We start from the raw sequence: 23938 nt of genomic DNA on the forward strand, positions 1-23938 counted from the left end.
CTCTGGTGATTTTTACATTTGGGGTTTTTTTTATATGTGACAAGCCTTTCTTAAAACAAAGGACTTGCCATAGGATTGGAGCTCCATAGACTTGATTTGAAGAAGATAAATTTAAGTCTGAATATATAATCTGGACCATGGCAGCAAAGCACTTTTCTGGCTCTTTGCTGCCATCGACTGGTTGCTCAGATTTTTTTTGTAAATCCTGTATGGTACTTGGAGTCTGTGGAGAGGGGTGGCATACAAATCTAATAAATAATAATAATCATTGACACATTATTCTAATAATAAAAATAATCTTTTTATTCTTTTTCCGCCAATGTTTATATATTGAATTCCGGAATCATACCATTACACCAGAGGTCTCCAAACTTGGCAACTTTAAGACTTGTGGACTTCAATTCCCAGAATTCTCCAGCCAGCTAAGCTGGCTGGAGAATTCTGGGAATTGAAGTCCACAAGTCTTAAAGCTGCCAAGTTTGGGGACCTTTGCATTACACTTTTGCTAGGCTGTTTGTTTAAAGCTTTGCACACCCAAAATAGGCAAAAGTTAGCACAGAATCTTTTAGTGCAGGAGTAGGCAAAGTTGGTTCTTCTGTGACATGTGGACTTCAACTCCCAGAATTCCTGAGCTTGCAAGATTGGTTCAGGAATTCTGGGACTTGAAGTCCCCAAGTCATAGAAGAGCCAACTTTGCCTTACCGTTTTAGTGGAAGGGATTTCTTAGGACCAAAACGGGAATCCCAGACTACGCGCACCACTTGTGGCAAGTCTTCGGAGAAGGGCGGCATACAAGTCTAATAAATTATTATTATTATTATTATTATTATTATTATTATTATTATTATTTATTATTATTGTTGTTGTTGTTGTTTTGTTGTTGTTATAGTTATTATTAATAATAATAATAATAATAATGATGATGATGATGATGAGAACAACTACTTAATATCAAGCTACGACATCGGTCTTCGAAGAAATTCCGAGAGAAAATCAACCGGTCTGTACCCCCACCCCTTCCACCCATCCCGTCCAAAAGAATCCATAAAGACAAAAGAAGTATCTGATGACCTAAAAAGCAAGCGACGATTGAGAGAGAAAGAGAGGCGGATAAACAAGTCTCCCAGCGATGACGTTCAAAGGAAAGGCGTTGTCATGGGGACCTCCGTGTTCGCGCCCGACGGCTGTCGTGAAAGGAGACGGAACACTCGGGGCGTAGGGAAGGAGGAGGAGAAGGAGGAGCGCGATGTTGCGCGGGGGGGAAGCCTAACGCCATCTCCCCACCTCCAGTCTCCCGGTCCTGCGCTTCGCTGGGATTGCGCCGGCCGCACCCCCTTGGCATCGAAGCCTCGAGGCGGCGCCTCGGCTATGTAGGGAAAGCCGAATCGCGGAGGGGGGGCCGGATTTCAAGGCCGCGGCTCTCTCCTCCCGAGCTTTCGAGGGGGGGCGGGAAAGGGGGGAGTCCCCGGCGGCGATTGCTGCACCGGGAACCGCGACGACCCGTCCCCGATCGCTCTCGGCGGCCGGGATGTTCTCCAAGAAACCTCACGGCGATGTGCGGAAATCCACCCAGAAGGTGCTGGATACCCGCAAGGACCCACTGACCCGGCTGAAGCACCTGCGCGTGGTTATAGGTGAGGAAAGGCTGGGGAGAAAGCGGCCTTGACGGGCTGAGGTGCGGGGCCCTCAGGGAAGGGATGCTGTCTCTGTGTGTCACTCTCTCTCTGTCTCTCTGGACCAGGTTGTGTGTAGCCTGAGGCAAGGACCGGGTCCTCTTTTTGCGCAGGGAGCTCTTTTCCCAACCTTGGCAACTTGAAGATATTTGGACTTCAACTCCCAGAATTCCCCAGCCAGCGAATGCTGGCTGGGGAATTCTGGGAGTTGAAGTCCAGATATCTTCAAGTTGCCAAGGTTGGGAAACACTGCTCTACACAGCCTTTTGATTCTTTTTGAGGAGAATTAATTCACCTGAGGGGAGTGTCCCAATAGTGCATTGGGGTGTGGAAAAGCAGGTGCTTTCTCTCCCCCCCCCCCCCCATGAGTCCCAAGAAGTTCCTAAGCTTTGTTGGCATAACAACTGAGAGCAATTATGGTTGAGGCCAAAATCAGGGAACAGTTAGCTGAAATAGAATAGAATAGTTTAAGTTTATTGGATTTATATATGCCGCCCCTCTCCGAGGACTCTAAAATAGAATTCTTTATTGGCCAAGTGTGATTGGAGACACAAGGGATTTGTCTTTGGTGCTTATAATATCAGTGTACATAAAATAAGAGATACATTTGTCAAGGATCATGAGGTACAACACTTAACGATTGTCATAGGGGTCAAATAAGCAATGAAAGAATCAATATCAATAAAAATCTTAAGGACACAAGCAACAAGTTACAGTCATAAGTGGGAGGAAATAGGATATAGGAATGATGAGAAAAAACTGGTAGTAATAGTAGTGCAGACTTAGTAAATAGCTTGACAGTGTTGAGGGAATTATTTGTTTAGCAGAAGGGTGATGCTAAAGTGATGGCATTCAGGAAAAAATGTTCTTGTGTCTAGTTGTCTTGATGTGCAGTGCTCTGTAGCAATGTTTTGAAGGTAGCAGTTGAAACAGTTTATGTCCAGGATACGAGGGGTCAGTAAATATTTTCACAGCCCTCTTTTTGACTTATGCAGTATACTCAATGGAAGGCAGGTTGACAGCAATTGTTTTTTCTGCAGTTCTGATTATCTTCTGAAGTCTGTGACAGTCTTCTTGGGTTGCAAAACCAAACCAGACAATTATAGAGGTGCAGATGACAGACTCAATGATTCCTCTGTAGAACTGTATCAGCAGATCCTTGGGCAGTTTGAGCTTCCTGAGTTGTTGCAGAAAGAACATTCTTTGCTGTGCTTTTTTGATGATGTTATTGATGTTAGGTGACCATTTTAGGTCTTGAGATATGATAGAACCTAGAAATTTGAAGGTTTCTACTGTTGATACTGTGTTGTCTAGTATTGTGAGAGGTGGTAAGATGGGAGGGTTTCTCCATCCCTTGTTTACTCCCTATTTATTAGGTATGTCAAGATCAGGTAAATTCCTTGCTGTTTTGGATGGCAGGATGAATCTCAGTAGGCTCAAGGTTGACTCAGCCTTCCATCCTTCCAAGATCAGTTAAAATGAGGACCCAGATTGTTGGGGGCAATATAGGTACTGTCTGTAAACCGTTTAGAGAGGGCTGTAACGCACTGTGAAGCGATAGATAAGTCTAAATGCTATTGCTATTGTCGCCACAATGTTTTAATTCGACTTTCCAACATGGGAGGATGTGCTTTTCCTCAACTAAGATATAGGAGCTTTCATTGCTGTGGTTAATGTAGAAAGTCCTGTTCAGAAGGTCCTGATTTGAGAAACTAGTATGCAACTATGTAACTTCTAGCACCTGTTGTCTAGAATGCAGAAAACGGTGCCCTGCTTTGTGATGCTTCAGCATCTATAAGAAAAAGGAATACTGTTTGATCTGAACAGTTTGGATTTTTTTATAGTTGCATTAAATGACCACCTGGGTAGTCCCTTGTAATGAAATTTGTGTGTCTTTGTTTCTCTTTGTTGTTCCATTTAAATGAACAGTTTACTGGGGTGGGTGGGGTTGGTCTCTGTTTCAATTTCCAGAGGGGCTGCTATGTTATGTTGTTGGATCAGAAAATTTTGACATCTTAGAGACAAATACATTTACCAAACTTTTGACTTCAGTGGCATAGAATCTACTTAATCTTGATTCTTCTACTTACAGAATCATAGAGTTCTGGGAGTGGGAGAAGTATTGTGATTTTGCCTTATGTTAAGGATTTATAAGCTATATTTATTCGTAATAGATAAGGAATAGGATAACGTTTCCTCATAAAGCATCTGATTGTTGATACAAGAAGTAATTAATGCTTCAGATAAGCTTTCAGATAAAATGTTTGCCAATGTTATCTGGAGATTCCAGTAGCTGGTGTTAGAATTTTTGGAGTACAAAGCATATGATCTGCTATTGAATTATTACATTTCCAGTAATGTTACCTGAATGTTGTTGCCAAGAAAATTAATATGTTTTGTTGAAAACTTTCTTTAAAGTACCAGTAGAGTCTTCAATCTTTCATGACATTTGTTTTAAGCAATAAAACAGTCTGATAAAGAGTTGGCCTGTCTAAATGTAGTTTTGTCAGTCCATTTAGACTTACCTTACATATCATACAAACTCTGAAATGGTTTGACTTTTAGATTTAATTGTAAAAATAAAATCTTTACTTGCAGTAGCATTGCATTCTATGACTTGATTGATAAATTGTTTACTGAATTTCCTGTTGTTAACTTTAAAATGTATTTCTACAGATTCCATTTTTAAGAAAAATGCTTTATAAAATGAATATAATTAAAACAATACATGTAGAAATACATTTTGAGGTCAATAATTCAGTTTTCTCCATGTCAGAACCTTTCTGTGGATAAATTAGCATCAAAGTTGAAGGAAATATGGTCCTTACTACAGTTTAGGAATGGATATATACTTATTTCTCGTGACTTTTAATGCTATTATTTATATTTTGCATTATAAATCTATTATTGCTTATACATATTTTTGAATTAATATTAGTAATGCTTTTGCTGTATATTGTAAACAGCTAAGGCCATTCAGAGTGTGTGTATGTTTGTGTGTGTGTAAGGTTTACATTTTATAAATAATTTAAAAAGAGGCAGTATGTTTAATAGAGGTATTCCCTAGGGCAAATTTTATTTATAAAGTATACCATTCAGATAAGCCAAATTGCTGTATTAATTTTAATATGCAATCTAATTTATTATGTTAGTCATTTAATAATATATATTATTTATAAAATCAAACATAAAAAGAATAGCAATTAGCAATATAAGATCCCTATAACATGAACATTAGATGTACTTCTTTTAGGAAAGTGATCACAAAGCAGAGCCACTAAGCTTTCCTTTCCATACCAGTTCTTCAGATTACCATTTGAGGTGCCTGTGAAGTCTTAAGGAATAGACATATGGAATAAGGCATTCTTCTAAGTCTTGAAATTTGAAACCAAGTAGACATATAGAAGCTTCTATTGTTTCTTATATTTAACAAAATCTTCAATACTCTGGCCATCGTTTCAATATATAGGTAGTCTTCATTCAGTAACTGCCTCACTTAGAAACCATTCTTAGTTGCTGATGAGAATGCAACTTTATTACTAGTCCTTGCATTTATGACCTTCACAGATCTGTAAAGCAAAAGATAGCTGCAATAACATTATAAATTAGTTACATTTTCACTTAGCGACCACTTTTCTTATTAATAAAGTTGCCAGTACTAACTGTGGTCGCTAAATGAGGACTACATGTGTGTGTGTGTGTGTGTGTGTGTGTGTCTCACACACACACACACCAATAAATGCAAATGTTTAAGAACCTCTGTTAAATTTTATTTTCAGTTCTGAAAATCACTCAAAACTTGGTTTTGCCATTGAACCTGGGGATCCCATGGAATCATGGATCCATGGGAGCATGGATGGAAGCATGGAATTTATTAAATGGCTGGTATAAATTTAGACTCTTCCCTGTCTTTTTGTTATTCTATTATTAACTTGGGCACAAAACCAGCTGGATGACATTGGGCCACTCAATTTTTCTTAGCCCTGGGAAGAAGGCAATAACAAAACATATCTTTAAAAACTTGCCAAGAAAACTGTAGCAATTTGTGCAGGCAATCTCCAAGAATCTGACCCAACTGGGGGGGGGGGGACGTTTTATATTGATTGTATAGTTCCACTTTAAATTGTATCCACTGCTTAGAGTCACAAATAAAATTGAGATGGGCAGCTATAAAAATGCAAAAATGTATTAATAAGAAACAATAAAAGCTGGCATAACCTCTACACGGTACAGAATAAAACATGACAGGTCCAAATTTGAATACATACCTCTGCTTTTATCTTTGCTTTTAACATAAACTGCCATAAATAATGATATCATACAAACCATAGCTTTTGGATGCTTTTTTCAATCAGGCTCTGTTTTTGGTAACATCACTAAGTAAAAGGTGGCAGGAGAGCTTAGAACTGAGGAAATAGCAAATTTTGAGCTGCTACCCAAGTGCCTTTTTTATACAGATCTTGCCAGATCTTGCCCATTTTCAAACAATAAAAGGGGGTCAGATTTGGTCCGGAAGACCACTTCAGTTGACCAAGAAACAAATAAGAGTCATAAGCCCCTTGAAATATTTTTGCAAATATTTCGTTGGGTTGATAAAATAAATAAATTCGACTTCATATGCCATGCCCGGAGTTCAAAAGGAAAATAAATATTGTAAAATAATAAATTGTCCTGATTTACCTTAGTGGCAGGACACTTTTGAGCTCCTTTATTTTGATCCTGAGGCTCAATTAGTTCATATAACTGTGATTGAGTCTTCAAACTTTAAGAAATTTTAATGACTTATATTTTAGGCCAAAGAAGTTGGTAGTTTCTTAAGACCAAACATCAAACCTTAGGAAAAATATATTGTATCATGATTATATTATAAAATAATACCCTCTGTAGTTATATTTGTTATTTACCAGTATATGGTAGGAAATTAGTTTAATTTAGAACAGAATAGAATAGAATAGAATTCTTTATTGGCCAAGTGTGATTGGACACACAAGGAATTTGTCTTGGTGCATATGCTCTCATCTTAAAAAAAGATACATTTGTCAAGAATCATTAGGTACAACACTTAATGATTATAGGAGTTAAATAAGTAATGAGGAAACTATTAATAATGATAATCGTTATTAATTATCATTATCATTATCATCATTATCATTATTAATAATTATTATTAATAATAATATTTTCAGTCAGAAGTACATAACTCCGGTCCCTGAAAATTTGCTTCCATAATACTAAAGTAAAACAAATTTAGTTTGTCTTAGCCATGCCTGTTTTATCAAGAGCACTCTCCTGTATGTCATCAAAGGGCAAATGAAATTTTCAGCCAGTCAAAACATGCATCTCAATTATATTGCAAGTTTGGCAAAACAAGTGAACTTGATATATAAAGCTGTTTTGCCTATTAAAGTAATAGGACTGTAGCGTGTTGCTGTTTTATCTGCTAAATAATTACCTGGCTTATACACAATAACATATTAGGGTGGTGAGAACATGTCAGCACTGAACTTATGATTGCTAATATCTGAAATGTATTATGTATTAGCTTATATGTTTTGCATATTTTCCCTAATAAATTAGTTCCTGTTGTCCCATGAAAGCCTTGTTTTATATAGTGTTAAAATATACCATAGCTCTTTTATACATTAGATGATTTCCATATCTAAAACGTTTATGCATTCAACAATAATTAGCTTGCTTTAAAACATTATATACATTAACATGATGTCCTACTTATTTTGCAGAGAATTCAGAATCTATTGACCTTAAGCAGTTTTTTGAATTACATTTTTCAAACATATATTACGTGTTTTTTGAAAATTTTGTGACTATTGAAATAAGTCTGAAACAGAAAGGTAAGAACACAAGTTAAATATATAATCTCCATTTGTAGTCCTGGTTTTTGAAATGTATAATTTTTTGTATAAACAGAATGTATTGAAAAGATTTATCAAAATGTTTCAGTTTACGACTATTTAGTGCTATGATTAATCCTTTTGATATAAATTAATAAGGCACTACTTTTTGGCTGTATTAGCAAAACATTACTTATGATATAAACCAATGTGATATAAGTGTTGGATTGGCATCATGGTAACCAGGTTCAGGTTTGTGCTCAACTATGAAAACTTCATGGATGATTATTAACTTTTCGTTCAGCCTACTTCATGTTGATATTGTTGATATGGAGAAAAAAAGGAATGCTATGTTCTGATTAATTGGTTTATTATACCCTATCTTTATTTTGTACAACTCAAGGTAATATACATAATGCTTTATATTTTTAACATTGAACTTCTGAAAAGAAAGCAACATATAAATCTAACAAATACCCTGCCAATATACATTAAGTAATTAAAACCTGACAATTAGATTTTAAAAAAAAACCAACAACAACTCTTCACTGATTTGTGAATATCAGTATGACTTCAATGTACTGTACTTGTTTACAGTTCCAATTGTTCAGGCAAAGAAAAGTTCATTTTTAAACTGGCTTCACTTTCATGTCAGTTTTATTTCAATACAGGTAGTCCTCGACTTACAACCACAATTGAGTTGCACCCTCTTTTATGACTTTTTTGCTTTGTTGTTAAGCAAATCACTGCAGTTGTTATCATGCGGTCATAAGCAAAGCTGACTTCCCTCATTGACTTTGTTTGTTAACAGCATGCTGGGAAGATCACAAATGGTCATTGCATGACCCCAGGCAACCATTATAAACACTTACCAGTTGCACCTGAATTTTTGATTACATGACCTTGGGGGATGCAGACACAATTGTAAATGGGAGCACTGGTCATAAGTCACTTTTTTCAGTTCCATTGTAACTTTGAATGGTTGCTGAGTGAATGGTTATAAGTTGAGCACTCTCTGTATGAACTTGTTGATCTGTCATTAAAAAATCAATTGGGGGAGAGAAGACTATTAAAGCAGATGGGTAGCAGTTAAGAGCTTGCACTTCTTAATTAAAAGCCTACTCCAAGTTTGTGAACTGAAACGGGTATGTATAAACTGAAACTTGTTTAAATATGGCAAAATAGCAAATATGTTTAATCCATTTGTAGAGATTATTGCTTTCTCATTTTACCTAAGAGGTAGTGGGTAGAACAGCAACACAAGAACCTATTTTTATAGGAGAGGATCAAATGGTTGATATGGATCAGGTCTTGCTGTTCCACCTTTTCCTCTAGATAGCTGATATAAATCTTAAACAGTATATTGTAAGAAAAATATTTTTCTGAATGGAATTCATTATGTCATAGTACTATGCTTATTTTCATCATTTAAACTTCAATTGCTGTAACCTCCCCTTTTCTCTTCTGTTTAGGTCACAAATCTCAAAGGGAAGAACTAGATGCTATACTTTTTATTTTTGAGGTATGAATATAGAATTACTTTCACTGTACCATTAACTTAATTCATTTAGATTTTCTTAACTTGTAAAAACCCAGAAATTAATAATTCCATGGTTTTTTTTACAATTTAGGTTTTAATTAACTTCTCTTTCTTTCTCTTCAACATTGGCAGAACTCAAACGCCCCAAAAGAGAGGGCTGTAGAGAGTGTTATCTTGGGACATAGTCTAGACCAGTGCTTTTCAACCAGTGTGCCGTGGCACACTAGTGTGCCGCGAGACATGGTCAGGTGTGCCGCGAAAAAGGAAGCTCGGGTTCCAGTCTCGCAACTTTTTGCTGAGAGTGAGAGAGAGAGAAAGAAAGCAAGAGAGAGAGAGAGAGAAAGAGTGAGAGAGAGAAAGCAAGAGAGAGAAAGAAAAGAGAGAAAGCAAGTGTCAGAAAGAAAGCAAGAGAGAGAGAGAGAGCAAGCAAGAGAGAGAGGGGAGATAAATGAGCAAAAAGGGGAGGAAAAAAAGAGAAATGAGAAAATGATTGAGACAGAGAATGAGAGGAAAGAGAGAGAAAAGTGACTCTTGATTTAAAGCATATGATAAAAAGCACCCAAAGAATAAGAGAGAGAGAAAACCCAGCCCTCACCTGTTTTTGGAAATGGTTCAAGAGTGTGTATACACACACATACACACACACACACACACACGGGTGGGGAGGAGACAGGGATGGAAAAAGAGAGGAAAGTGTCTTAGGGTGTCATTTTGTGTCCTTTTGGTTGGGGGTGTGCCCCAGGATTTTAAAATGTAAAAAATGTGCCGCGGCTCAAAAAAGGTTGAAAATCACTGGTCTAGACCAGTGTTTCCCAACCTTGGCAACTTGAAGATATTTGGACTTCAACTTCCAGAATTCCCCAGCCAGCGAATGCTGGGAGTTGAAGTCCAAATATCTTCAAGTTGCCAAGGTTGGGAAACACTGGTCTAGACCAGTGATGGTGAACCTTTTTTGGTTCACGTGCCAAAAGGGGTGTGGGTGGGTGTGCTAGCATGCGTGCACGTGCCCACACCCCTCCCCTGCCTCCCACTCATGCACACAAACACACACGTGCACAGGCCTTTCTGAAGCCTGGAAGGTGAAGAAAATGCCCAAATGGGCAAGTTTGGAAAAGCGTAATTCCAGTTTGCCCATTGTGCTGTGTTTTGCACTCCAGGGCTTCGGGAAGCTTCCCTGAACCCTCCTGACCGCAAAAAAAATAGCGCAATGACAAAACAGGAAGTGTGTTTTTTAGGATTTCCGGTTTGTCCATTCGCCTCAGGGGCTTCAGGGAAGTTTCCTGAAGCATCCGGAAGACAAAATGGCCTTTCCAAAGGCCAGTAATTAGCTGGCAAGCGCACGTATGTGTGATGTCGCAGCTGAAACATAGCAAAGTCTCGCATGTCCTCTGATATGGCACTGCGTGCCCCCTGTGGCACTCATGCCATAGGTGAAACAGAAACTTGGGTATTAAAAAATACTTCTGGTTTACTGGTAATAGCATTATGTTCAAATCTGAACACAAGTGAAATTAAATCTTAAGTACTTTATTAAAATGTGGATATTTGCAAAGCAAATCCTATATCTTCTATTCAAAGGTTTCTTTGTATTACAATAAGTATTGCAATAAGTGCATAGAATTCTATATTCTCATAACTGTAGTAGCATATACACATGCAGTTTGCTTGAGAAAGTGAAATTTCAAGTAATTTGAGTTAAACAATAAACTTTGAGTAATAATTTTTGCTTTCAACATATGAAATTATTCAGATTTTTTACAAAAGAAAACTCGTCTGGACTGACAGTTTGTTTTATCCTCATGACAGTCATAAATACTTGTCGTACATTGTCAGAGTTTGAGGCCTGAAAATAGGCTGCTACAGTAGAGGTATTTTCACAACATGTTATATCATTTGTATGCAAATATCCATATTGCCTTCATACGCCTATATCACAAAGTTAATTAGCCATGACATAGCTAAAAGAGCTAAAAGGGATTACTACCTCATGATTAAGCGTGGGATGAGAGCAAATTGTAATGTGTGCATTCACAATAACCAGAGCAATGTAATGTTTCCTATGAATGAACCTATAAATCTGATCATTCACAAGAGTAATGTTTTTGTTATTTCAAAATATATATTTTTTAGTTTCTGAAATGGCATTATTAGTTTTTGGAGTTTTCAAGCTATTCTGATGTTTAATCCTGGAATGCAAAACATTCAAATAAAACTTAATAGAAATAGAATCTAGAAAATCTCTACAATGAAAAGCAGGACATACAGTAAAGTGGCAAATTAAAATAGAATATAATTATTTATTGGCCAAATGTATTTGGACACACAAGGAATTTGTCTTTGGTGAATATGCTCTCAGTGTACATAAAAGAAAAGATACCATTTGTCAAGAACCATGAGTACAACACTTAATTATTGTCATAGGGTACAAATAAACAATCAGGAAACAATATTAATATAAGCCATAAAGATACAAACAACAAGATACAGTCATACAGTCATAAGTGGGAGGAGATGGCTAATGGGAATGATGAGAAGACTAATAGTAATGCAGCCTTAGTGAATAATTTGACAGTGGTGAGGGAATTATTTGTTTAGCAGAGTGATGGCATTCGGGAAAAAACTATTCTTGTGTCTAGTTGTCTTGGTGTGCAGTGCTCTATAGCATCGTTTTGAGAGTAGTAATTGAAATGATTTGACGTTTTGATGTTAGGTGACCATTTTAGGTCTTGAGGTATGATAGAACCTAGAAATTTGAAGGTGTCTACTGTTAATACTGTGTTGTATAGTATTGTAAGAGGTGTGAGAATGTGAGGGTTTCTTCTAAAGTCTACCACCATTCTCTGGTTTTGAGTGTATTCAGTTCCAGATTGTTCTGGTTGCACTACAAGGCTAGTTGTTTAACCTCTCATCTATTTCATCCTTGTCTTGAATGAGACCAATCATAGAAACATAGAAGATTGACAGCAGAAAAAGACCTCATGGTCATTCTAGTCTGCCCTTATACTATTTCCTGTATTTTATCTTAGGATGGATATATGTTTATCCCAGGCATGTTTAAATTCAGTTACTGTGGATTTACCAACCACGTCTGCTGGAAGTTTGTTCCAAGCATCTATTACTCTTTCAGTAAAATAATATTTTCTCATGTTGCTTCTGATCTTTCCCCCAGCTAACCTCAGATTGTGCCCCCTTGTTCTTGTGTTCACTTTCCTATTAAAAACATTTCCCTCCTGAACCTTATTTAACCCTTTAATATATTTAAATGTTTTGATCATGTCCCCCCTTTCCCTTCTGTCCTCCAGACTATACAGATTGAGTTCATTCAGTCTTTCCTGATAAGTTTTATGCTTAAGACCTTCCACGTTTTTTGTAACCTGTCTTTGGACCTGTTCAATTTTAACAATATCTTTTTGTAGGTGAGGTCCCCAGAACTGAACAGAGTATTCCAAATGTGGTCTCACCAGCGCTCTATACAGCGGGATCACAATCTCCCTTTTCCTGTTTGTTATACCTCTAGCTATGCAGCTAAGCATTCTACTTACTTTCCCTACTGCCTGACCGCACTGTTCAGCCATTTTGAGACTGTCAGAAATCACTACCCTTAAATCCTTCACTTCTGAAGTTTTTGCTAACACAGAACTGCAAATAAAATACTCAGATTGATGATTCCTTTTCCCCAAGTGCATTGTTTTACATTTGGAAACATTAAATTTCAGTTTCCTTTGCTTTGACCACTTATCTAGTAAATCTAAATCATTTACCATATTATAGACACCTCCAGGAATATCAAACCTATTGCACACTTTAAAGTCATTGGCAAATAGGCAAACCTTCCCTACCAAATCTTCCCCTATGCCACTCACAAACATATTAAAAAGAATAGGACCCAGAACAGAACCTTGTGGCACACCGCTTGTAACCAGGCTCTGCTCAGAATACTCACCTTTAACAACAACCCTCTGATATCTATACATCAGCCAGCTGCAAATCCACTGAACTATCCAGGGATTAAGTCCAATCTTCACTAATTTATCTATCAGCTCTTTGTGGAACCGTATCAAAGGCTTTACTAAAGTCCAGATAGGCAATATCCACGGCACCACCTTCATCCAACACCTATGTGACATAATCAAGGAAATCAATAAGATTAGTCTGACATGATTTGCCCTCAGTAAAGCCATGCTGGTTTGGGTCCAATAAGTTATTGGTTTTTAGGTGCTGATTTATCCGCATTTTGAGTAGAGTCTCCATCATTTTAACTATAACTGATGTCAAACTAACTGGCCTGTAATTACCAGCTTCTTCTCTACTGCCCTTCTTGGGGATAGGCACAACACTGGCCATTCTCCAATCATCAGGAACGCCTCCTGTTAAAAGGGATTGGTTAAACAAATCAGTCAGGGGGATAACAATCACATACATGAGTTCTTTAAGAACTCTGGGGTGGATGCCATCTGGACCCATTGTTGTATCATCTGCAAACTTTAATAGTTTAAAAGATGGATTGCTTGAAATGCAGTCATTATTATATAGAGGGGAGAGAAGTGGTGAGAGCACATAGCCTTGTGGGGGGAGAGGGTGGACTGTGCTAATTTTTCGGGTATCTGATGTGATTTTTGCCTGTCTTCACCTGCTGCTTCCTGTCTGTTAGGAAGCTTGTGATCCACTTACAGGTGTGTTCAGGTACCACTAACTGATTTAGTTTAGTTAGAAGAATGTCCAGTATGATGGTATTGAATGCTGAACCAAAGTCTATTAAGAGGACCCTTGCTCATGGAAATTCAAGAGGTTGTAGGATGTAGGGCAGAATCATATTAACAGCATCAACTGTCAATCTATTTGCTTGGTATGCAAATTGCAAGTGGTCTAACAGTGGGTCTGTGGTGGTTTTCAAGTGGTACATCATTAGCCTTTCAAAGGTTTTCATAACTGCAGATATTAGTGTAACTGGTCTGTAGTCATTCAGTTCCTTGATGGAGGGCTTCTTCAGCATTGGGACGATAGTGGAGCATTTGAAGCAAGAATGAACATGGCATATCTCTATGCCACAAATCTCTAGTGATTTGTTGAAGATTTGGGTTAAGATGGGGGCCAATTGGTCAGCACAGACTTTTAAGCAAGAAGGAGGTATCTTGTCTGGGCCTGGTGCTTTTCTTGACTTCTGTCTGGGAAATAGATTTTGCACTTCCTTTTCTGTGATCACCAGAGATTGTGAACCCAATGGGATGGGGCCATTTGTAGGAGGTTTGGTCTTCTATTAGTGTTTTAGATGCAAATACTTTATGAATTACTTTATTTAATAGATTTTACTTAATTTTATTACATCAGATTTTTGTTTCCATTCCTAGTGATTGCGTCATGATTTGTTTTCATTCTGTTTTGTAGAAAATTTTACAACTTCTTCCAGAAAGAATTCACCAGAGATGGCAATTTCACAGTATTGGTATGTATTAGCCTTTGAGTCAGGACTTTCCTAGTAATATTTTTTCTATCCAGGCCTTCTATTATGAATTTAATGTCAGTGTCGTTTAAAAACTTGACTACACTATCATCTTGGCAGAAAAAAAGTTGGCATTTCTAAGAACTTTCTAAGTGTTTCTCAACTTGGGGATGGGACCCCTTTGGGGGTCAAATGACCGTTTCACCGGAATCGCCTAAGACTCTGACCAATCAGGCGTTTACAGTGGGGGTAACCCTCTGACCTTCCTGCCAATTAGCTTAAAGCTCTGTTGGGAGAATTGGCACTAGACTTATGGTTGGAGGTCACCACAACATGAGGAACTGTATTAAGGGGTCGTGGCATCAGAAAGGTTGAGAACCACTGCTTTAGAGCTAATAGTGAGAGCCTGTGGCCCTATAGGTGTTATGAACTGCAATCCTAGATTAGGGAAGATACATGTAGCAATAGCTAGAAGGCCTTAAGTTACTTACCTGTTCTTGATAAAGAGTTCATAGGAATGTCTTTTGTAACTAATAGAAATAGGTCAAGAAAGATTCTGTGGGACCCTTCCTTGGTGTTCTCTGAGCTTGGGTTTTTTTCTTACAGTTGTTTCATTACCAGTGCAGATAATATTAGTAGTAGTAATAGCACATAAACTTATACAGTGGTACTTCATCTTACGAACGCCTCTTCTAACGAACTTTTCAAGATACGAACCCGGTGTTTAAGATTTTTTTGCCTCTTCTTCCGAACTATTTTCACCTTACGAACCCAAGCAGCTGCTGCTGGGATGAAGGGGTTTCTTTTTTTCCCCTTTTTTGAAGAAAGAAAAGGGAGGGGCTGCTTGGAGTAGGAAAGATTTTGCAGAGAACAACGTGCTTGCAAAGGCACTGAAAGGGTGTCTTTTTAAGAAAGAAAAGGGAGGGGCAGCTTGGAGGAAAGATTTTGCAGAGAACAACGTGCTTGCAAAGGCACTGAAAGGGTGTCTTTTTAAGAAAGAAAAGGGAGGGGCAGCTTGGAGGAAATATTTTGCAGAGAACAATGTGCTTGCAAAGGCACTGAAAGGGTGTCTTTTGAAGAAAGAAAAGGGAGGGTGCCCCCCTTGCCTTTCTTCCTTCCCACTCACCCTTTAGCCTAGCCTTGCTTCTTCCACCCGCCCCCTTTAGCTGCTCCTCCCTGCCCTCTGTTCGCCTCCCTTTTAAAGTTTGGGATTTTCCTGAAGGATTTGCACGCATTATTTGCTTTTACATTGATTCCTATGGGAAACATTGTTTCATCTTACGAACTTTTCACCTTACGAACCTCCTCCTGGAACCAATTAAGTTCGTATGATGAGGTACCACTGTATATTTCTTTACAGTGCTTTACAGCCTTCTCTAAGCGGTTTACAGAGTCAGCATATTGCCCCAAACAATTTGGATCCTCATATTACCGGCCTCGGAAGGACGGAAGGCAGAGTCAACCTTGAGCCTGGTGAGATTTGAACTGCCAAATTGCAGGCAGCAGAAGTAGCCTGCAGTACTGGCGCTACCCACTGTGCCACCATGGCTCACTTTACTTAATTTGATAATGAAATATCTGCAAGAAAAGAATCAAGCTCAGAGAACACCAAGGAGCCTTAAGTTCAACCCTATTATGTTTCTATAAGAAAATTATGTATGAATTGTTATTTATATATGGCTTTTATATTATTTATATTTATGAATTTAATTCAGATTGCAATCTGGTGAATGTTTTATAAAGAATGAATCTTCTGTTGTTGTTATAATCTGTAATGCTCTTTGTAATAACCATACAAAATCCATCAATGCTGCATTTTTTTCATTCACAGAAGATGCACTTTAAAATGTCAAAAATATACTGTTGTGTATATTGTGTTTGTTTGGAAAAGAATCATAAAATTATTCAATGGGAAAAAAGGTGATCTTTTGTCACTTCTGGTATATAGCCTATTACCAGTTGAAATTAAGCTCACCAAAAATAATCTAGAGATTGCCAAGGACTTGTTAAAAAGACTTTATCAAGTCTGACCGACATCTCTCACAGTTTATCTTACTTGTAAAGGGATGGATATTAATTCTACCGTTTTCTATTTTTCAGGCTTAATTTTAAAGAAATTACTTCACACAGGAAATTCTTTAAAGGTATGCTTAAAATGTTTAGGTATAAAATCTAAGAACTAGAGACATAGATATTTTTTGCAATATACCGGTAGCTAATCCATGATTTACAGCTACTCATTTAGCAACTGTTCTAATTTACAGCAGCATTGGAAAAAAATGACATTGCCATACCTTACGACTATCATAACATTCCCACAGTCACATGATCAAAATACAGGTGCTTGGCATGTATTATTGCTGCAGTGACTGCCATTTGCAACCTTATCAGCCAACCTTTTGCAAGCTAAGTTAATGGGGGAAGTCAGATTCACTAAATGATTGTACAATTCACTTAACAATGCAATGAGTTGCTAATCAGTCAGGCAGAAAAGATTGTAAAATCGTTTGTGACTCACTTAAAAAACTGCTTTTCTTAGCAATGGAAATTCTGGTCCCAATTCTGGTAGTAAATTGACAACTACGTGTATTGGGTTAGTACTTTAAAAATATCATTCAAGGTGTCTTACTTAATATATTGGGAGTATCTCTCATTGTTATTTTAGCACTGGAATAATACAGCTGAAGTATTCAAACTTAACATTAAATAAATGTGAAATTTAAACTCTTTTTATTTCATTATTTAAGATTCGTCGTGAAGGTGTCCGTCTATTCCTCTTATGGTTGCAAGCACTTCAAAATAATTGTAGTAAAGAACAGTTGTTTATGTTTTCTTGTTTAATCCCTGGATTTCCACCACCACAATCTGAACATGGTCCTCAGACACTAGATAATCTCATAAACCCTGTGCTAAATGTACAAGACAGTAAGTATGAAACATGCATTTTCAAAAAAAAGTTGTGATGGTTAGCATAAGCCCAAACATATTAATTCAGATTTAATTTCTAGTTTTTATTATGTTGTTGCATCCTCAGAATTGGTTCTCTGTTGGAGTCAGTCATTATGTAGAAAGTAAGGAGTGTATTCCTATCCTTAGTGAGGGCTGAAACCTCCTCAGTATTCTGGTTCTTTTAGGACAAAATAAGAACCTCTGTGTGTTTCATGTGAACTTTAATTAATCCAAAATATTAACTAGCCAACAGTGCTAGGATCATTTTGTACAGGCTCATATTTGTGCTGCATGATCTGCAAAGTTTGTGTTTATTTGTTTGCTGATTGGTTTTGATATAAGCCTGATCAAGAACTAACACCAGAGCCCAAAGATCTTCTTATAAATGCTCAGAATTGGTCTGAGTCAAGTGCAGAAGAGAGAGAGCCTTCACATTGCTTTCAAGCCGCGAACTATACTTGGACTGTACTGACCTTTTGCTTTTAGGAACAATGTCAGGAGACATGATATGGTTGGCTTTGTTAACAACCAAAGGCTTTTATCTGAGGCTTTTTATACACATACACATGTGTATGTGTATTTATCTGAGGCTTTTTATACACATACACATACACACAGAGATATACATATACACACACAAACACACCTGGGTTTTTCCTATATGTATCTTCACCCTTCCGATGGAAATGTGTATGTGCATTGTTGACAGTTTCAAAAATCTCTCTAGTCCAATCCCACAGTAACCCATCAAATCTCTTTGTATTGTGTATTTTAAGTACTCTTAGTTGCATTAAGGGCTTATTTGAAGAGAAAGACAGAACATTAAATTAAATAGACTTTAAATAAAACAAATAAGCCTAGCAAGCAGGATGGTGTTCTCTTTATGTTCCTCAATAAATATTATGAAGCATACTATTTTTGATGTTTGTAATCTGCATACTTGAGAGAAACTAGGATGGCCTTAAACGTTACAGGTTAATACACTGAAAATTACAATTTGTAATTGTCAAAATTGTAGAACTGAATATTCTTCTAATGCTGTATCTAAATAAATTAGATTGTGTGATTATGTATATAAGTTGATAGAAATCTATTTTAGGCTTTTGCCAACTTAGTGATCTTAATATTTATTATTGAACAGCACAAGTGACTGTAGAAGAAATTACTCCACTTGTCCCTCCACAGTCAGGAGATAAAGGACAGGATGATCTGACAAGCTACTTTTTAGAAGCACTTTTAAAATACTTAGTAATTCAGGTAAGTTGCTTGTATTGGGGGTAGATGGATGGATGGGTGGATGAGAGATTGATTATCCAATGTAAACCAAATTAGTAATTGGATAAGATTCAGTTTAATGCAGATAGCTTTGTTCTTCATATGAGCATATGTTATACTTAACAAATATTGTTAAGGATTAGGAAATGAAATGTTTGTTTTAAATTAATAAATTCAATGTATATTATCCACATTACAATATAAATTTTGTAATAACTTTTTTATATTTAGTTATTTACTAATCACATTACTTTTGTAAATATAGTTTCTTAGAGCGATTCTATAAATGAGGGAGGATATATTTATTTATTTATTACAATAATTGTATTAATATTTCAGGGTAATAGCATCCCACAAAACAGTTTACAAGTTGTATAAACAATTATAAATAAAAACAATATATATTACAAAACTAAAAATAAATCTCCACAATACTTCTGATGGGGAAATTGATGGTAGTAATCCTCTTTTCTGCCCCTGAAGTTATCCTTGTGTTTTTTAATTCCTGGGGAAAAATGAAATAAGGTCAGAATTTCAACCCCATTGCATTGAAAATTCAATCAAGATGAATCACGCTGAAAAGTTACTACTATATCTTGCTGAAGACCCAGAGATTAAGAAGAAATAAAATCACAAGTCATCTTAAAATAGAAACATACTAAAATGCAGAAGGAAGCAGATGGATATGAGTGAAAATAACTATTGATAGCATAGATAGTTGATTCATTTGAAATATATAATTGCATTGTATCTGCCTGTGAAATAAAATATAAATAATCCAACATTCATATTGTAGGTCAAAAGTCTGGAATGGAAGAACAGAGAAAATCAAGAAAAGGGATTTTCATTCTTATTTTCACATTTTAAGAAATATTACTTGCCTTATATTTTCCCAAATATGTGTAAGGAAAACAGCTTATATAACCCAGTTCTCGGTAAGCATTATTTCAGTGTTTTTAGAAGCATTTTCCATGATGTAATGAATTTAATTCTGAGGAAGTATAAGACGACTAAATTAAATCAGAAACCCAAAATATTTACTTGGAAATTGTGCTGTTAGTTTCATCTAAACACAGTCCTAAATACCTATATACAATTGCAGTTTTTGGTCTTTTATATTATATTTTTATCACAATATTCAAACTTGACTATATTGTTAAATATATTTATATCCTTTGAAGAAAACAATTGAAGTCACTTTGAGGTGGGCAAAGTGATACAGATTGAATAAATAAATGAAATCATTTGTTTGTGTTTTGTAGCATAGAAGCATTGGAAGGTTTTTTGGAGATCACCTAGCTCAATTCCTATTTACTGCAGGATTATAACATGTTTGCACTGAAGCTTTTATATATTAGCCATTGTTTTTGATCATACCTAGGTAAATAGTAATCCAAAATTAACTTTGGCTTGGTATCTTTTGCATCTTATTGTTTCTTCTGCAGATATGCCTCAGATGAGACCAAAGCCACATTACTTAATCATGAAGAAAGATGCTGAAACAAACGAAACAGTATATTGCACAAAGGAACCTTTCCTTAAAGCTCGCGTTATTGTCATCAGATGGTTGGTGTCTTTCTGGCTTGAGTCAAAACCACCTGCAGGACCTCAGATTCCTGGAATGGAAGGGGAAATTGTGCCAAAGAATATTCAGGTAGAACCAAGAAGGTGATGTGATCAACGGAATAGGGAAAAAAGCTGATCCTATTTATTCTCACTTTTTTCCAAATAATTCTAGATGACAAATAGGATCCCTCTCTTTTATCCGGAGAGCAGTCTGTAATGTGAACTAAGCTGGGAGACTAGTTCAAAGCTTTGCTACTGGAAATAAATGATTAAAATATCCTCCTTTCTCCCTATCAGCCTTCTCCAAAAAAGAGGCTTATCTTTTTATTTGTCATTTCATTTTTTGTTTCAGAGAGCAGCTGCTACGTTGGCGTCCAGAGAAGACAGCAAAAGTGATGCCACTGATAGATCTGATAGAAATCCAGAAACCGAACAATCTCATTCTAACACAAGCACACTGACTGAAAGAGAACCTAGTTCCTCCAGCCTTTGCAGTATTGATGAGGAGCATCTTACAGATATTGAAATAGTCCGAAAAGTTTTTTCTTCTAAAAGAAGTAATGTTAACTTTCTCACAGAAATATTTCGTCAGGTAAAAATAATCCTTTGTTTCTGAAAAGCATTCATGTTTGGATCAATGTTTATCATAGAATCTGTTCTGTGTTTTACATAATGTTCACAAATGTAGATTTATTTCATTATACTGCTAATTAATAGATGGTCAGAGGCAAAAATCTCAATTTACAATAATTTGTATCAATCTCCCTGAACTGAATACATTAATGATAACATCACAAAATTTTGAAGATGTAGATATACCAGATCATTGGATAGGGATGACAGATCTATGCGCTCAAAGTCATTCAATCCTTCTAGGGTTAAGCCAAAGCCTATTGTCCCTCCCTCCACTCCCATCCTCCAGGCACCTGAATAGGGTAGCAGCAACATTACCTGGGCTATTGGGTGGAGATATAGAGTTGAATATCATCAGCATACTGATACTTCAATCCATGGTGATGGATTATCTCACCTAGTGGCCTCATATTACATGCCAGAAAAGAGCGCCCAGTGCTAGATCTCTCACTCCCTATTAACACTGATTGGAAAGGAGCCAAACCAATTGAAGACTGTGCTGTCCACCCCCAAATCCTGTATGCAGCCAAATGTCGTCTGAGCGGTCAAGAAGAGCTTGAAAGGCACTACCACTATTCTGCTTTCACCAGAGATTATCCACCAGTGTGACCAATGCTGTTTCTGTCCCATAACCAGGCCTGAATCCTGACTAGAAGGAGACCAGATAATCTGTTTCATCCAGTATCCTAAAAAGGGGAGATGGGGAACTGGTAGGACTTGTCCAGTCAGTGGGATCTAGAAATGGTGTTTTCACCAGCATTATTTATTTATTTATTTATTTATTTATTGGACTTGTATGCCGCCTTCTCCATGGACTCGGGGCGGCTCACAACACATCATCAATAAAAAACAATATAGAATAATACTTCTAATGATCCTGATTTCATTATTCCCCCTTCAGAGGCCTCTGAGTTCTGCTTTTCTAAGACCTCTAGAGGTCTTTATAAATGTAGACATAAATAATTAAATAGCTAAACTGGGGGGCAGTTTGTGATTTTTGTGCTTCTTTGCTCTTATATTTATTTTAAAAAGAAATTGAGTGATTTTGAATTTCTAATGAAAATGATATCTTGTGTATGTTCCTGTCACCAAAATAATTCAGTGGCTTTTAAACAGAACACCTTAAATTTAAACCAAACAATCCTTGTAACTGTAATAGGAAGTTTGTTCCATAATCTATCTTATGAGTCATTTTCTTCTTAATTAGGCATTTTTATTACCAATATGTGAAGCAGCAGCAATGAGAAAAGTGGTTAAAGTGTATCAAGAATGGATTCAACAAGAGGAAAAGCCATTATTTATGAAAGAACCAGAAGAAATTGTTATATCTTTGAACATAGACAGTGATGAAAACATTGCAGAACATAATTCATCAGAGAAAGGCAAAGAAAGAGAAGAGGTAAAAACATCTGAAATCATTCTTTGATTTCTCTTTTTCCATGTTTATGCAACAGCATCTTCATTCATTGTACATCTAAGTAAATGTATAAAAGAAATTTCTGAGAACCAAGTGTAAAATTACCTTATATAACTTGTTCCTAGAAAGAAAAGGAAAGAGGATTAATATGTACAATACAGTTTTTACACGTAACAAACTCATTTGAAGATTAAGTGAGAAAGAATAACGATGTATTTGGGCACTTGAAATTTTTTAACCATTCTTACAGTAAAACATTATGTTCACGGTTTATCTTTACTCCACATGTTTTAGTTCCCAGAACTGATAATAATAATAATTTTTAAATAAAACCCAATTATTCAAGAAGAGGGGAAGGTGCAAATTAATCTCCAGGGATGTTTAATTCTGTTTACATATGATTGGCCATGAGATTTTCATGATTCTCTATGTGATCAGATAAATACATTTTTTTTAAAAAATATTTATATGGTAGCGTAAATGTAATCACTGTTTATAATAGAAGTACCGGTACATTATTGAAGTTTGATGGTGCCAGTAGCATTGGAGTTTTCTCCTAGAAGGGACAACAGAGTTTATTATGATGAATTAAAATTGAAAATCACAATTCATTTCATTAATTGTATGAGGTCCTGCTCTTAATCACAAACATATTTGCACAGTCTATATGAGATACAGTATAAACTGTGGCTAAGATACTGAGCTTGTCAATCAGAAGGTCGGCAGTTCGAATCCCTAGCACCGCTTAACGGAGTGAGCTTCTGTTACTTGCCCCAGCTTCTGCCAACCTAGCAATTTGAAAATATGTAAAAATGCAAGTAGAAAAATAGGAACCACCTTGGTGGGACGGTAACAGCATTCTATGCACCTTCGGCATTTAGTCATGCTTGCCACGTGACAACGGTATTGTCACCAGACAGCACTGTTTTTTTGGCTTAGAAACAGAGATGAGCACCGCCCCTTAGAATCAGGAGCAACTACCATGAATGTATGTACCATGTATGTGCGATGGGAACCTTTATCTTTACTTATAAACAGTTAGGTCCAAGAGAAATGTAATACAAAATGTACAATGATAGTTAGATTATGATTACTGGAAGAATTCTTGGTTGAAACAGATGTTACCCAGCTATTTATCTGAATATTTCATCAAAGGAAGCTGAGGGTTGTTATATAGGTACGTTTATTGAATGCTGATAATTTTAAGAGACAAATGTTTTTTTCGGACACTGCTAATCAGAGAGAATTCAGAACAGCAAATAAATGTAAACTGTATATGTATATTATGTATCTCTCTGGATATTTGGAAAGAAATAATTACCCCTGTTTTAGGAAAGTAACGGTAGTTCCTGTCCTATTCGAAATTCAAACTGGACAAGAAATGGTTGTTATCAGGAAGTTCCCTATAAAACATCTGAGCTGGACAACCTGGAACAAGATATACGGGCTGGAATACAAGCCGTACTACAAGTAAGCATCTATTTCTTTATTTCCTACATAACATTTTCCAGTGTTCTTTGTTGTGCTTTTTGCAAGCATAATTCCTGAATATAAATGGATGCAATTTATACTAAGACTAAAAGCTTTATTTAT

The 23938-nt window shown here is 36.5% G+C and overlaps 1 protein-coding gene across 7 annotated transcripts in view; it reads left to right on the plus strand.

The window, feature by feature from the left end:
- Positions 1–1173: 1173 nt before the first annotated feature.
- The window catches only part of RALGAPA1 (Ral GTPase activating protein catalytic subunit alpha 1), a 141094-nt gene continuing 118329 nt past the window's right edge, over positions 1174–23938 (plus strand). For all 7 annotated transcript variants that reach the window (XM_070755479.1, XM_070755460.1, XM_070755496.1 and 4 more), the window contains exons 1-12: positions 1174–1634; positions 7415–7525; positions 8998–9047; positions 14451–14508; positions 16606–16649; positions 17253–17430; positions 18596–18711; positions 19526–19664; positions 20175–20383; positions 20648–20887; positions 22136–22327; positions 23678–23815. In XM_070755479.1, coding sequence (XP_070611580.1) covers positions 1529–1634; positions 7415–7525; positions 8998–9047; positions 14451–14508; positions 16606–16649; positions 17253–17430; positions 18596–18711; positions 19526–19664; positions 20175–20383; positions 20648–20887; positions 22136–22327; positions 23678–23815 — 1581 coding nt within the window. In that variant the 5' untranslated portion in view covers positions 1174–1528. The remainder of the gene's footprint in view (positions 1635–7414; positions 7526–8997; positions 9048–14450; positions 14509–16605; positions 16650–17252; positions 17431–18595; positions 18712–19525; positions 19665–20174; positions 20384–20647; positions 20888–22135; positions 22328–23677; positions 23816–23938) is intronic.

The sequence above is a fragment of the Erythrolamprus reginae genome, chromosome 1 (genome assembly GCF_031021105.1).
Source record: "Erythrolamprus reginae isolate rEryReg1 chromosome 1, rEryReg1.hap1, whole genome shotgun sequence".
In the NCBI taxonomy this organism is placed as follows: Eukaryota; Metazoa; Chordata; class Lepidosauria; order Squamata; family Dipsadidae; genus Erythrolamprus; species Erythrolamprus reginae.